At 54.9% G+C, this 15,696-nt stretch overlaps 2 protein-coding genes across 2 annotated transcripts in view; both read right to left on the bottom strand.

Moving 5' to 3' along the window:
- Window positions 1–15,696, bottom strand: part of slc31a1 (solute carrier family 31 (copper transporter), member 1) — a gene marked incomplete at its 3' end in the record, with an annotated part of 37,123 nt that overhangs the window by 13,529 nt on the left and 7,898 nt on the right.
- On the bottom strand, window positions 1,097–6,686 carry prpf4 (pre-mRNA processing factor 4; the record flags this gene model as incomplete). The annotated part of the gene is given in 14 exon segments (NM_203727.1): window positions 1,097–1,215; window positions 2,507–2,601; window positions 2,604–2,613; window positions 2,693–2,815; window positions 2,898–2,902; window positions 2,904–2,988; window positions 3,567–3,620; window positions 3,623–3,689; window positions 3,917–3,950; window positions 3,953–3,974; window positions 5,572–5,666; window positions 5,771–5,864; window positions 6,253–6,332; window positions 6,599–6,686. Coding segments are annotated over 14 exon segments (971 nt in total), but the record flags the coding sequence as incomplete, so codon positions are not given.

Here is a 15,696-nt window from a genome sequence, read left to right on the forward strand (position 1 = left end):
TTTGTGGGTTGCTCCCCTCCCTACTGCCCCTTGTGGGTTGCTCCACTCCCCCTCTCCCTCTACTGCCCCCTTGTGGTGTCACTGCCTCCGCTCTCCCTTACAGCCCCCTTGTGGGCTGATCCCCTCCCTACTGCCCCTTGTGGGTCTGCTCCCCTCCCTACTGCCCCCTTGTGGGCTGCCTTGCTCCCCCTCCCCTCCCTACTGCCCCCTTGTGGGCTGCTCCCCTCCCTACTGCCCCCTTGTGGGCTGCTCCCCTCCCACTGCCCCCTTGTGGGCTGCTCCCCTCCCTACTGCCCTTGTGGGCTGCTGCTCCCTCCCTCCCTACTGCCCTCTTGTGGGGCTGCTCCCCTCCCACCTATGCCCCCTTGTGGGCTGCTCCCCTCCCTACTGCCCCCTTGTGGGCTGCCTCCCCTCCCTACTGCCCCCCTTGTGGGCGCTGCTCCCTCCCTACTCGCCCCTTGTGGGCTGCTGCTCCCCTCCCTACTGCCCCCTTGTGGGTCGGCTGCTCCCTCCCACTGCCCCTTCTTGGGCTGCTGCTCCTCCTCCTACTGCCCCTTGTGGGCTGCTGGCTCCCCTCCCTACTGCCCCCTTGTGGGCTGCTGCTCCCCTCCCTACTGCCCCCTTGTGGGCTGCTGCTCCCCTCCCTACTGCCCCCTTGTGGGCTGCTGCTCCCCTCCCTACTGCCCCCTTGTGGGCTGCTGCTCCCTCCTACTGCCCTTGTGGGCTGCTGCCCCCTCCCTACTGCTCCCTTGTGGGCTGCTGCTCCCCTCCCTACTGCCCCCTTGTGGGCTGCTGCTCCCCACCCTACTGCCCCCTTGTGGGCTGCTCCCCTCCCTACAGCCCCCTTGTGGGCTGCTCCCCTCCCTACAGCCCCCTTGTGGGCTGCTCCCCTCCCTACAGCCCCCTTGTGGGCTGCTCCCCTCCCTACTGCCCCCTTGTGGGCTGCTCCCCTCCCTACTGCCCCCTTGTGGTGTTTCCACTTGTAGGAAACACATTAGTAACTGGCACTAAGAGCAGGCCCTGGGCACTGCCATACAGACTGGCAAAGCAAGCCCCCCCCCCAGCGCCCCCAGTTGGCAGAGGAGGTCGCACTCACGCTGAAACTTGACGGAGCTGGTGAGGTTCTGGTGGGCCGGGATCGTGTAGATGCACCGGCGCTGCCGCAGGTCCCACACTTTGCACGAGTTGTCACCGCTGCCGGTAGCAACGTGGTACCTTGGGGAGGAGAACAACCCGCGTTATAGGGACCCAGGGAGTCACATTCCTATCATTTCAGTATTCAGCAGCCGATGTTTGTTATTGGACTACAGCTGCAATCCACTAAAGGGAATTCTGGGAGGTGTAGTTCGAAGAGGGCCATGGAGCTACTGCTGCCTGACCAATGGGATGTCATTATTCCAACAATTATTCCTGTCAATTTGTGTCAGTGCAGTAAAGAAAGGAGCCCATGGTGGAATGAATGTATCTCTGTACTTCCTGCTCCTGGGCTGCTCTCTTTCCCATGGTCAGGCAGGAACCCCCCCTGGGTAAGTGAATCCAATCTCCCCCCAGTACTTACCCAGGTACAGAGCTCTGATTCTCTGTACTTCCTGCTCCTGGGCTGCTCTCTTTCCCATGGTCAGGCAGGAACCCCCCCCCCCTGGGTAAGTGAATCCAATCTCCCCCCAGTACTTACCCAGGTACAGAGCTCTGATTCTCTGTACTTCCTGCTCCTGGGCTGCTCTCTTTCCCATGGTCAGGCAGGAACCTCCCCCTGGGTAAGTGAATCCAATCTCCCCCCAGTACTTACCCAGGTACAGAGCTCTGATTCTCTGTACTTCCTGCTCCTGGGCTGCTCTCTTTCCCATGGTCAGGCAGGAACCTCCCCCTGGGTAAGTGAATCCAATCTCCCCCAGTACTTAACCCAGGTACAGAGCTCTGATTCTCTGTACTTCCTGCACCTGGGCTGCTCTCTTTCCCATGGTCAGGCAGGAACCTCCCCCTGGGTAAGTGAATCCAATCTCCCCCCAGTACTTACCCAGGTACAGAGCTCTGATTCTCTGTACTTCCTGCTCCTGGGCTGCTCTCTTTCCCATGGTCAGACAGGAACCCCCCCCTGGGGTAAGTGAATCCAATCTCCCCCCAGTACTTACCCAGGTACAGAGCTCTGATTCTCTGTACTTCCTGCTCCTGGGCTGCTCTCTTTCCCATTGGTCAGACAGGAACCCCCCCCCTGGGTAAGTGAATCCAATCCCCCCCCCAGTACTTACCCAGGTACAGAGCTCTGATTCTCTGTACTTCCTGCTCCTGGGCTGCTCTCTTTCCCATGGTCAGTCAGGACCCCCCCCCGGGTAAGTGAATCCAATCTCCCCCAGTACTTACCCAGGTACAGAGCTCTGATTCTCTGTACTTCCTGCTCCTGGGCTGCTCTCTTTCCCATGGTCAGGCAGGAACCTCCCCCTGGGTAAGTGAATCCAATCTCCCCCCAGTACTTACCCAGGTACAGAGCCCGCCCGAGGCCACTTACCCATTGGGGGAGAAGTTGACGGCGTAGATCTCCTTAAGGTGCCCCTCCAGGAACATAATGCAGCGGCCGGTACGTAGATCCCAGACTCTGCCGAAGCATCGAGACCCCTGTAGGGAGGAGACGGGGCATTAGGGGCACAGAGTGGGCACAAACCTGCCCCTGGGGGCCCAGACTGGGGGTACCTACCCGGTGGCAGCTAATGACCCGTCCGTATGGAAGTCTATGTCGTACACCCCCTTGCTGTGCCCCTCCTGGTGCAGGATTTCCTCCTGGGCTTCCAGGTCCCACAGTCTCCAGGAACGATCATGGCTGGAAGGGGTTAAAAAAAGTTAAACACACGTAAAACACCCCTGAAGCCCCAGTCCCCCCTCCCCTCGGCCTCAGTACTCACCAGGTGGGTGCCCAGGAACCTGCCGGACGGATGCCACGTTACCCGCGCCACCCGCACTGAGTGACCCTCAATATCAGCCACCGGCTCGTCACTAGGCAAAATAAACATGGCAACCAATGAGGGCATTTTGGCTTCTGTAATGGCCTTATAACCCCGCCCCCCCCGGGCCGCCCTGGCACAGTGCCAGTCATGACTAGAGGAAGCCCTGGGAGCAGAGAGAGAGGGGCCCCTAGGGGATGGCAGGGCCCTGAGTGGGATCATTTACCCAGGCAACCTCCGCATAGCAACGCCCCAGAGACTCGCTGGGGCAACACCGGCCTCTCCACCTGCCCCTGCGGGCTAAAAGCTGCACGGATATTGCCATTCGCAGGTTCCTGCTCTGCCGGGATCATGGGAAACGGCACCATGTGATTGGCTTTCCAGCCAATGGAAAGGGAGATTTGGAATATAAATTCCGCATGAAATGAATAGGGTGGAACATCAAAGTGACAGTGACACCTTGTGGCCATTTGTATCACTGCAGCCAATGCAGGAGCCCAGCACTCATTCCCTGCTTTGGTGGGAGGAGGGAAAGTGCAGGGGGAGGGTTATTCTAGCACAGGGGGGAGGGTTATTCTATGCTCAGGATCAGACACCATCTACCAACCCCAATGCAGAGAGACCACTTACCTCTCCAGGTTCCAGAGTTTGACGGAGCCGTCGGCCGCGCAGGAAGCCAAATTCCATCCTTCTCCTCCAATGAGATTGTGGCCTTGGGGTGGAACACTATGGCGCCCACGTTTGTGTTGTGTCCTGAAAGCAACAGGAGGGGAAGAGGGAATGACGGAATGGGAGGGGCTAGGGAGTTGCACCAACCATGGCAGAGAAATAACCTGGGGGGGTACCTGTGGATAATAACACTCGGCTTCAGTGCCAGTCAGTGGTACAATGGGTCATTAGTGGGGGAGGGACAATAAGGTGACACTGTTACACGTGGGGTTTGCTATTGGGGCGCAGTATAAAGGGGTCCCCCTTCTCACCTCTTAGGGTTCGGATCAGGTTGCAGTCTGGCACGACCATAACTTGCACAGCCCACTCCTATGGATGGAAAGAAAGAGATTGCAATTAACTTACCCTTCAATGATTTCTCTATCTAGCCCCTCCTCCCCCAAGCCTCCCCACCCAGGTCCCTATGGAACATCCCCCCACGGAGAGCAGGGCCAGCAATGGCCTCTCCTGTTCCCCCGCCCAGGTCCCTATGGAACATTCCCCACGGAGAGCAGGGCCAGCATGGCCTCTCCGTTCCCCCGCCCAGGTCCCTATGGAACATTCCCCCACGGAGAGCAGGGCCAGCAATGGCCTCCCCTGTTCCCCCCGCCCCAAGGTCCTATGGAACATTACCCCACAGAGAGCAGGGCCAGCAATGGCCTCTCCTGTTCCCCCCGCCCCAAGGTCCTATGGAACATTACCCCACAGAGAGCAGGGCCAGCAATGGCCTCTCCGGTTCCCCCCCCGCCCAGGTCCCTATGGAACATTCTCCACAGAGAGCAGGGCCAGCAATGGCCTCCCCTGCTCCCCCGCCCAGGTCCCTATGGAACATCCCCCACAGAGAGGCAGGGCCAGCAATGGCCTCCCTGCCTCCCCCCGCCCAGGTTCCCTATGGAACCATTCCCACAGAGAGGCAGGGCCAGCAATGGCCTCCCCTGCTCCCCCCCTGCCCAGGTCCCTATGGAAACATTCCCCCACAGAGAGCAGGGCCCAGCAATGGCCTCTCCCGTCCCCCCACCCAGGTCCCTATGGAACATTCCCCCACAGAGAGCAGGGCCAGCAATGGCCTTCCTGTTCCCCCCGCCCAGGTCCCTATGGAACATTCCCCCACAGAGAGCAGGGCCAGCAATGGCCTCTCCCGTTCCCCCCCACCCAGGTCCCTATGGAACATTCCCCCACAGAGAGCAGGGCCAGCAATGGCCTCTCCGGTTCCCACCGCCCAGGTCCCTATGGAACATTCTCCCACAGAGAGCAGGGCCAGCAATGGCCTCCCCTGCTCCCCCCGCCCAGGTCCCTATGGAACATTCTCCCACAGAGAGCAGGGCCAGCAATGGCCCCCCTGCTCCCCCGCCCAGGTCCCTATGGAACATTCTCCCACAGAGAGCAGGGCCAGCAATGGCCTCCCCTGCTCCCCCCGCCCAGGTCCCTATGGAACATTCTCCCACAGAGAGCAGGGCCAGCAATGGCCTCCCCTGCTCCCCCCGCCCAGGTCCCTATGGAACATTCTCCCACAGAGAGCAGGGCCAGCAATGGCCTCCCCTGCTCCCCCCGCCCAGGTCCCTATGGAACATTCTCCCACAGAGAGCAGGGCCAGCAATGGCCTCCCTCTGCTCCCTCCCGCCCAGCGTCCCTATGGAACATTCCCCACAGAGAGCAGGGCCAGCAATGCTCTTCCCCCGCCAGTCCCTATGGAACATCCCCCACGGAGAGCAGGGCCAGCAATGGCCTCTCCTTCCCCCCGCCCAGGTCCCTATGGAACATTCCCCCACAGAGAGCAGGGCCAGCAATGGCCTCTCCCGTTCCCCCCCACCCAGGTCCCTATGGAACATTCCCCCACAGAGAGCAGGGCCAGCAATGGCCTCTCCCGTTCCCCCCCACCCAGGTCCCTATGGAACATTCCCCCACAGAATGCCCCGCCCCATCTCACCAGCAGCCTGTGGCCAACATCTTGGAGTTGGGGCTGAAGTGGCAGAAGGACAGCGGCCGGTCGTCTCCGATTTGGCTGCAGAAATTATTCAGGGACTGAAATGCAGGGAGAGAAAGGGGCAAATGAGACCGGGGGTCACTCTGTATATAGGGCCCCGGGGGGGGGCAGCGAGGGTGCAGGGAATCCCTGGGGTACTTACCTGCAGAGACTTATTCAGCTCCTGTTTCTGGGAAGTCCTGGTGGATTCTGGGATCCCCCGCTGCTCCCTGGCAGCCTGCAGCCGCGTCAGAGCCCTAAAGAACCAAAAGCCGTGACAGGTTCTGTGCCCCAGATACACCCGGTGTTTGTGCCCCATTAAGCATACAGCTCCCAGGAGGCTTTAACCACGGAGGATAAAGGATTCTGGGAGTTGTAGTCCAGCAGCATCAGGAATCAATGCCATTTCCATAATGTATCGCTGCATTATATCCACAGTATAGTGGAAATGTTACCCAAAGCTTGTTGCTAGGGCCTCGGAACCCCGGCGCTGAAGGTGGTTGCTCCCCAAAGAACTGGGCTTTAGTTAATGAACAATTCTGCTTTCTATAGGCCAATCCACTACTAGCAGAACTAGATCAGCAGCAGATCTCTGGCCCCGCCCACTACCCATTTATAGCACTGCCCATTGGCCAAGGTACTTACCGAGGGAGGGAGTAGTGCGCCAGCCACAGGCGAGCCATTTTCAGCGTATTGGGGCCCTCGTGATACCAGGTTTGCTGATACTATAGAAAAAAAGAAATTCTTGTTGTGGTCCAAAGAGCTTGCGATCGCTGACAGAACAATAAGGATGTATCCGGCGCCCCTAGTGGCACAGTGCATCTCTAAACATCATTGGCTGAGCAGCCTGAATGCATACAAGCTTCTGATTGGCAGACACCAGGCGCATATGAAATCATGGCTAAAGGGGGAGGGGTCAGTAGGGGACCATGTGATGATACAGGGGGAGGAGCACAATACAGGGGGAGGAGCACAGGCAGCAGCTTTGTACCTCGTCGCTCGACTTCTTGCTCTTCTCTTCGTCTTTCTTGGTTTTCTTCAAGGCGTCGGTGCCCACCACGGACAGCACGTTCCTCAGGCTGCGGCACAAAGGGTTAATATTACTATACGCACACCTATAGGTCAGGGCAACTAGACCCTGTTACAAGAGCCATTAACCCCTTGTGCTGAATTAGACCCATGAGGGGGCAGAACAGAGGGCAGTGCCAAGGGGCTCCATGGTCGTTACACCAGCTCTCCACTAGAGGGAGCCTGTGCGCCACATAATGGACTTTAATGGGGAGGTTCACCTTTATGTTAACTTTCCCTATGTTATAGAATGGCCAATTCTATGCAACTGTTCAATTGGTCTTCATTATTTATCCTTTATATTTATTTCCCTTCTTTTCTTTGCAGCTTTCAAATGGGGGTCGCTGACCCCGGCAGCCAAACCCTATTGCTCTGTGAGGCTCCAGTTTTATTGTTATTGTTACTTTTTATTCCTTATCTTTCTATTCAGGTGCTAATCTATTTATATATCGTATCACATTCAAACCGCTTCCTGGTCGCTAAGGTCATTTGGACCATAGCAACCAGATAGCTGCTGAAAGTTATAGAGCTGATGAGCAAAAATTAAAATACCTAAAAAAACTACAAATAAAAAATGAAGACCAATTGAACAGTGGGAGGAGAGCAGCACAAGGAATCTGTTAAGTGCAGATGTACTAACCTATAGAGAAGCCCCTCTGCCCAAGGAACGGCCCCTCTACCTCAAGGAACTGGCCTCTCTCCGCCCAAGGGAAACGGCCTCTCTCCGGCCCAAGGCGACGCGCCTCTCTCCGCCCAAGGAACGGCCCTCTCTCCGCCCCAAGGAACGGCCTTCTCTTCCGCCCAAGAACGGCCTCTCATGCCGCCCAAGGAACGGCCTCTCTCCGCCCAAGGAACCGGCCTCTCTCCGCATCTCTCTCAGATCCTATCTGATCCCCCCAATTGTAAGACAGCAGTCGTGCCCTGCTTTATGGCTGAGATTCTAGCTATCTGTATAACAGAGCATTCTGTCACAGTGGCACAGATCCTATCTGATCCCCCCATTGTAAGCAGCAGTCCTGCCCTGCTTTATGGTGAGATTCTAGCTATATGTATAACAGAGCATTCTGTCACAGTGGCACAGATCCTATCTGATCCCCCCATTGTAAGCAGCAGTCCTGCCCTGCTTTATGGCTGAGATTCTAGCTATCTGTATAACAGAGCATTCTGTCACAGTGGCACAGATCCTATCTGATCCCCCCATTGTAAGCAGCAGTCCTGCCCTGCTTTATGGCTGAGATTCTATATTCTCGGCCTGCAGGACATTTGGGGTTAACCCTAAACAAACCAGTATCACATTCCAGAGCTGGCACTGCCCAGTGACGGTGCCAGGGTTATTTTTGAGACCCAATTCACCTTCCCCTTCCGTGTAAGTGAGCCGGGAAGGCGCAGGGAAGAAATAATAGCAGAGAAAATGACACCCTTCCTTATCCACACGCAGGGAAGGAGTCATTAAATAACCAAATAAAATAATGACACCTCGTTCCTGCTGGCACCGAATTCCTGCCACTAATGTGCCCTAATATTCTCCCATGAATTACCCCTGGCACCCTGCCACCTCCATTAGCGTCTGTCAGCAGCCGGCTCTACTCCCATTAACTTTATATTCATTATTTCATAGGGAAAGTGCCTGCAGCAGCTTGTATGGAGTCACAACCAGAGCTCTGTACCGGGGTAAGTACTGGGGGGAGATTGGATTCACTTACCCAGGGGGAGGTTCCTGCCTGACCATGGGAAAGAGAGCAGCCCAGGAGCAGGAAGTACAGAGAATCAGAGCTCTGTACCTGGGTAAGTACTGGGGGGAGATTGGATTCACTTACCCAGGGGGAGGTTCCTGCCTGACCATGGGAAAGAGAGCAGCCCAGGAGCAGGAAGTACAGAGAATCAGAGCTCTGTACCTGGGTAAGTACTGGGGGGAGATTGGATTCACTTACCCGAGGGGGGTGGTTCCTGCCTGACAATGGGAAAGAGAGCAGCCCAGGAGCAGGAAGTACAGAGAATCAGAGCTCTGTACCTGGGTAAGTACTGGGGGGGGATTCACTTACCCGGGGGGAGGTTCCTGTCTGACCATGGGAAAGAGAGCAGCCAGGAGCAGGAAGTACAGAGAATCAGAGCTCTGTACCTGGGTAAGTACTGGGGGGAGATTGGGATTCACTTACCCAGGGGAGGTTTCCTGCCTGACCATGGGAAAGAGAGCAGCCCAGGAGCAGGAAGTACAGAGAATCAGAGCTCTGTACCTGGGTAAGTACTGGGGGGAGATTGGATTCACTTACCGAGGGGGGTGGTTCCTGCCTGACCATGGGAAAGAGAGCAGCCCAGGAGCAGGAAGTACAGAGAATCAGAGCTCTGTACCTGGGTAAGTACTGGGGGGGGAATTCACTTACCCGGGGGGAGGTTCCTGTCTGACCATGGGAAAGAGAGCAGCCCAGGAGCAGGAAGTACAGAGAATCAGAGCTCTGTACCTGGGTAAGTACTGGGGGGAGATTGGATTCACTTACCCAGGGGGAGGTTCCTGTCTGACCATGGGAAAGAGAGCAGCCCAGGAGCAGGAAGTACAGAGAATCAGAGCTCTGTACCTGGGTAAGTACTGGGGGGAGATTGGATTCACTTACCCGGGGGGGGGGGGGGTGTGTTCCTGCCTGACCATGGGAAAGAGAGCAGCCCAGGAGCAGGAAGTACAGAGAATTAGAGCTCTGTACCTGGGTAAGTACTGGGGGGAGATTGGATTCACTTACCCGGGGGGGGGGGTGTTCCTGCCTGACCATGGGAAAGAGAGCAGCCCAGGAGCAGGAAGTACAGAGAATCAGAGCTCTGTACCTGGGTAAGTACTGGGGGGAGATTGGATTCACTTACCCAGGGGGAGGTTCCTGCCTGACCATGGGAAAGAGAGCAGCCCAAAGAAGAGTTCTCATCCTGGGAAGGTGAATAGTCAGGTTCCTAGTGGGACCTGGTTTCTTTCACTGAGTACCATAGCAACCACATAACAATTTACATCCCAAATTGGAGCAACTGCAAATCCCACTGCTACAACTGAATCTAAGGCAAACTCCTAGAAGTTCCTTATTAGAGTGCAAGCTCAGAATGCACCGAATCCAGGGCTACTTAGCGCTCAGTTGATAGTCATGTGACTAGAATGCTCTGGGCAGAAGAAAGTGCCAATACTTCCCCACACCATGCAATTTTTTTTGCCAACTTCTGCTCAAATGTAAATATGCATTAAACCCCATATTGAAGAAACATTGGTTCAGGAGTCAGAAACAGCAGTACAGAAAATATATATATATATTGCAGAAAATTCATTCAGCTGGAAGGGAACCAACTACTGCTGCAGCGTCTCAATGGTTTGGGTAGTGAGGAGCAGCAGTGCAGTCAGTTATTAGAATAAAGGGTAAGTAAGACGTGAGAAATCCCATGCCCCGGAGCAGTGCTGGCAGCAGAAGGGTTAATAAGCTTACCTGATAGAAGGCAGAGGGGAAGCCTGGCACATACCAATTGCCCCAGCACAGTCGGATGGAGGCAGGGAGGGTATGTCAGCGCTGGAGAGTAGAGTGCACGAGTGAGGGAGCCGCCCACTTGCTGTGGCATATGATAAAGTGATCATGTGATCCCAGTGCTGCCTTTAATCCCATTAACTTCCTCGTTATTCCCCCCCCCCCCAAGGAAAAATAGAAACTGCCACCCCAGGGTTGGTTAAAGGGAAAGTACAGCCTGTACTGCTGCTAATTATACTCCTATTCATTCCGTGGCTTTGCTGAACTTTATACAGAAGATAAAGAATCGCTGCTGTCCTTTATCTGCTATAGCCCTGATGGCTTTCTGATAGCCTTACAATAGGAGCCCAGGAGAGGCACGGCAGGCTGCTTTCTAGTAAAGGGGGAAAGGAGAGGGGTACAGCTCTGATCCCCTCCCCCCCAGGGTCCTTAGGGAGGGGCTAGGGTGACATCTATGGGTGCATCTGTGCTCAGGAGGATACAATGGTGTCATAAACTGATCTTTAATGATCTCACATTGTAACAAGGAAAGGAATTTGCACATTAGGAAATGTAATAATGTGACTGTATATAGTAAACTGCCAGGGGAGGGGCTCGCTAGGCTACCCTGCAATTAGGCTGCTTTATATGAATTATTCAACCAGAAGAGCTAAGGTTCTGGGCGGAGGCTTTAGGGTTTATATCTGCCCCGGCCTGGCTTAACATGAGAGGAACGTGTAGGGTAACAGCATGACAGGATAATGACAGGTATATGCCGGGGTGCGGCTTCACTCCTATGTGCCAGTCATGCCAGCTCTGCCAGACACTGCGCCAACTGCAGACTGTCAGTCTATTGTGTCTGCAAAGCCTCTACTGACACTTCCTGCTCCTGGGCTGCTCTCTTTCCCATGGTCAGACAGGAACCTCCCCCTGGGTAAGTGAATCCAATCTCCCCCCAGTACTTACCCAGGTACAGAGCTCTGATTCTCTGTACTTCCTGCTCCTGGGCTGCTCTCTTTCCCATGGTCAGGCAGGAACCTCCCCCTGGGTAAGTGAATCCAATCTCCCCCCAGTACTTACCCAGGTACAGAGCTCTGATTCTCTGTACTTCCTGCTCCTGGGCTGCTCTCTTTCCCATGGTCAGGCAGGAACCCCCCCCTGGGTAAGTGAATCCAATCTCCCCCCAGTACTTACCCAGGTACAGAGCTCTGATTCTCTGTACTTCCTGCTCCTGGGCTGCTCTCTTTCCCATGGTCAGACAGGAACCCCCCCCATGGTAAGTGAATCCAATCTCCCCCAGTACTTACCCAGGTACAGAGCTCTGATTCTCTGTACTTCCTGCTCCTGGGCTGCTCTCTTTCCCATGGTCAGGCAGGAACCCTCCCCCTGGGTAAGTGAATCCAATCTCCCCCCAGTACTTACCCAGGTACAGAGCTCTGATTCTCTGTACTTCCTGCTCCTGGGCTGCTCTCTTTCCCATGGTCAGGCAGGAACCCCCCCCTGGGTAAGTGAATCCAATCTCCCCCAGTACTTACCCAGGTACAGAGCTCTGATTCTCTGTACTTCCTGCTCCTGGGCTGCTCTCTTTCCCATGGTCAGGCAGGAACCCCCCCCCCCCCCCTGGGTAAGTGAATGCAATCTCCCCCCAGTACTTACCCAGGTACAGAGCTCTGATTCTCTGTACTTCCTGCCTCCTGGGCTGCTCTCTTTCCCATGGTCAGGCAGGAACCCCCCCCCCCCCTGGGTAAGTGAATCCAATCTCCCCCCCAGTACTTACCCAGGTACAGAGCTCTGATTCTCTGTACTTCCTGCTCCTGGGCTGCTCTCTTTCCCATGGTCAGACAGGACCCCCCCCCCCCCCCTGGGTAAGTGAATCCAATCTCCCCCCAGTACTTACCCAGGTGGACTTTCCCTTAAAGATATGTTCTAGAACCTTCCCAAGGTGCAAACCCAAGGCCAACAATAGTATATGTGACAGTGCTGGCTGTTGCAACACTGGGTATTATTGCTTTGCACTCACACACACTTGTTACTCCCCCCCTTATCTGTAAGCCCGGGACACAATGTAACCATCTCACTGTTATCAGTAGCTCAGCTCACAGCCTCTGTACAGTCTATTCATCCATCAGTGTTAGTATATATTATTATATATTTACCTATACATTTAACAAGAACTGGTACTTTCCCATCAATCCCCCCCCCCAACATTCCCCTTTATATAGGGACTTATGGGAAATGCACAGTGCAGGGCTGTGCTGAGATCTCTGCCCCCCCACATTAGGTGTATCCCCCCAACATTCCCCTTTATATAGGGACTTATGGGAAATGCACAGTGCAGGGCTGTGCTGAGATCTCTGCCCCCCACATTAGGTTTATCCCCCCCAACATTCCCCTTTATATAGGGGCTTATGGGAAATGCACAGTGCAGGGCTGTGCTGAGATCTCTGCCCCCCACATTAGGTGTATCCCCCCAACATTCCCCTTTATATAGGGGCTTATGGGAAATGTACTGTGCAGGGCTGTGCTGAGATCTCTGCCCCCCACATTAGGTGTATCCCCCCAACATTCCCCTTTATATAGGGGCTTATGGGAAATGTACTGTGCAGGGCTGTGCTGAGATCTCTGCCCCCCACATTAGGTGTATCCCCCCAACATTCCCCTTTATATAGGGGCTTATGGGAAATGCCCTGTGCAGGAGAATAGCAGAAGCAAGGCATTGTGGGAAGCGGAGAGGGTTGCCAATACATTGTTTCTGGAGTCGGGCAGGCAGAGAAGGGCACGGGGCAGACTGACACTGCTGAAGCAAAGTCCTTTCTGTGCGGCATTTATGGATGTTCAAAGTCTGGGGCGGCGAGATGGACGGAGCTGCTGAGCCCTACAACTCCCCGCAACTCCCACACTCATTAACCCACGAGCTGACACAGCGCTAACAGCACTATGGCAGCACACATTTTCCATCTCCAGTTATGGCTATAAGGGGGGGGGGGCCTGGTTCAGTAGCCATGTACCCGCCACTGAAAGCCCTGGCTGCCTATTTATATTCCCTGCACTGCTGCTTCCGACTCCTGCATCAATGTAGCAGAAGGGGTGGGTTCACCATTACTTTAACTTTGAGTATTAGGGTTATATAATGCCCTATTCCTAGCAACTTTTTATTACTTATCTTTCTATTCAAGTCCCTCTCCTACTCACCTTCCAGTCTATTATATAAACCATGGCCTGGTTGCTAAGGTAAACAAGACCCTAGCAACCGGATAACAGCTGAAATACCAAACTGAAGAAGCTGATGAAGGCAAAGCCAAATAACTGAGAAACTACACTAAATAAACCAATTGCAAATTGACTAATATATATATAATAAAGCTGTAACCTACACCGCAAGGAAAACAACTCCCCGCAACCCCCAGTGAGCGCCAACCTTGGAACAATATTGTGACAGTGACGTGGCAGAGTGAGTGCCAGGCCGAGTATCCCATACGGAACATAATGGTGGGCACAGTGCCAGGGGATTGGGGCAGACTGGCACACTATTAGAGAGGATAAGGTCAGTGTGTTGGTACTTATGGGTGCACCGTCTGTTCCGACTCGTGTAGCTGAGACTGCACCGTCTGTTCCGACTCGTGTAGCTGAGACTGCACCGTCTGTTCAGACTCGTGTAGCTCTGAGACTGCACCGTCTGTTCAGACTCGTGTAGCTCTGAGACTGCACCGTCTGTTCAGACTCGTGTAGCTGAGACTGCACCGTCTGTTCCGACTCGTGTAGCTCTGAGACTGCACCGTCTGTTCCGACTCGTGTAGCTCTGAGACTGCACCGTCTGTTCCGACTCGTGTAGCCGAGACTGCACCGTCTGTTCCGACTCGTGTAGCCGAGACTGCACCGTCTGTTCCGACTCGTGTAGCTGAGACTGCACCGTCTGTTCCGACTCGTGTAGCTGAGACTGCACCGTCTGTTCCGACTCGTGTAGCTGAGACTGCACCGTCTGTTCCGACTCGTGTAGCTGAGACTGCATCGTCTGTTCCGACTCGTGTAGCTGAGACTGCATCGTCTGTTCTGACTCGTGTAGCTCTGAGACTGCACCGTCTGTTCCGACTCGTGTAGCTGAGACTGCATCGTCTGTTCAGACTCGTGTAGCTCTGAGACTGCACCGTCTGTTCCGACTCGTGTAGCTGAGACTGCATCGTCTGTTCTGACTCGTGTAGCTGAGACTGCACCGTCTGTTCCGACTAGTGTAGCTGAGACTGCACCGTCTGTTCCGACTCGTGTAGCTCTGAGACTGCACCGTCTGTTCCGACTCGTGTAGCTCTGAGACTGCACCGTCTGTTCCGACTCGTGTAGCTGAGACTGCACCGTCTGTTCCGACTCGTGTAGCTCTGAGACTGCACCGTCTGTTCCGACTCGTGTAGCTCTGAGACTGCACTGTCTGTTCCGACTCGTGTAGCTGAGACTGCACCGTCTGTTCCGACTCGTGTAGCTGAGACTGCACCGTCTGTTCCGACTCGTGTAGCTGAGACTGCACCGTCTGTTCCGACTCGTGTAGCTGAGACTGCACCGTCTGTTCCGACTCGTGTAGCTGAGACTGCACCGTCTGTTCCGACTCGTGAAGCTCTGAGTCGCCCCCTAGGGTATCTCACACCTCCCAAGGGTAGAGCTTTAACCTCGTACACTTTCAGCGCTAACAGGAAACATTACTGAGGATTCTGGGAATCGTAGTGAAGGGCCGGCAACACAGGGAAGTCACATGCCCCCAACAGACCCCCTGGTTGGCCAGCTGCTTAAAGCAAGGGCTGTAGGAAACAAAAGGACCCCGTTTGTTGCACATTTGCCCCTCCAGTCACGGGCAGAAGCGCCTACTATCTCTGTCTGTGCTGGGTGATTGGCACTGCCAGGCCTGGGAAACACAGACATGCCAACGAGCTCAGTAATTAATTGTATTACGGTTTCCTTGCGTGTAATTAAGGGAGTGATATTTGTACCAGAAACCGCAAGTCTGTCACTAATTGCGACTCCTGAATCTTTATTGCTGTCCCACTGGCTCCGAGGCATCAAATTCCACTGAGTGCGCCCGGGTATTGGCACTATGGCCATTATCAGAACTGGCAGCTTCCTGCTCCTGGGCTGCTCTCTTTCCCATGGTCAGGCAGGAACCTTCCCCCTGGGTAAGTGAATCCAATCTCCCCCCAGTACTTACCCAGGTACAGAGCTCTGATTCTCTGTACTTCCTGCTCCTGGGCTGCTCTCTTTCCCATGGTCAGGCAGGAACCTCCCCCTGGGTAAGTGAATCCAATCTCCCCCCAGTACTTACCCAGGTACAGAGCTCTGATTCTCTGTACTTCCTGCTCCTGGGCTGCTCTCTTTCCCATGGTCAGGCAGGAACCTCCCCCTGGGTAAGTGAATCCAATCTCCCCCCAGTACTTACCCAGGTACAGAGCTCTGATTCTCTGTACTTCCTGCTCCTGGGCTGCTCTCTTTCCCATGGTCAGGCAGGAACCTCCCCCTGGGTAAGTGAATCCAATCTCCCCCCAGTACTTACCCAGGTACAGAGCTCTGATTCTCT

The sequence above is a fragment of the Xenopus tropicalis genome, chromosome 8 (assembly GCF_000004195.4).
Source record: "Xenopus tropicalis strain Nigerian chromosome 8, UCB_Xtro_10.0, whole genome shotgun sequence".
In the NCBI taxonomy this organism is placed as follows: domain Eukaryota; kingdom Metazoa; phylum Chordata; class Amphibia; order Anura; family Pipidae; genus Xenopus; species Xenopus tropicalis.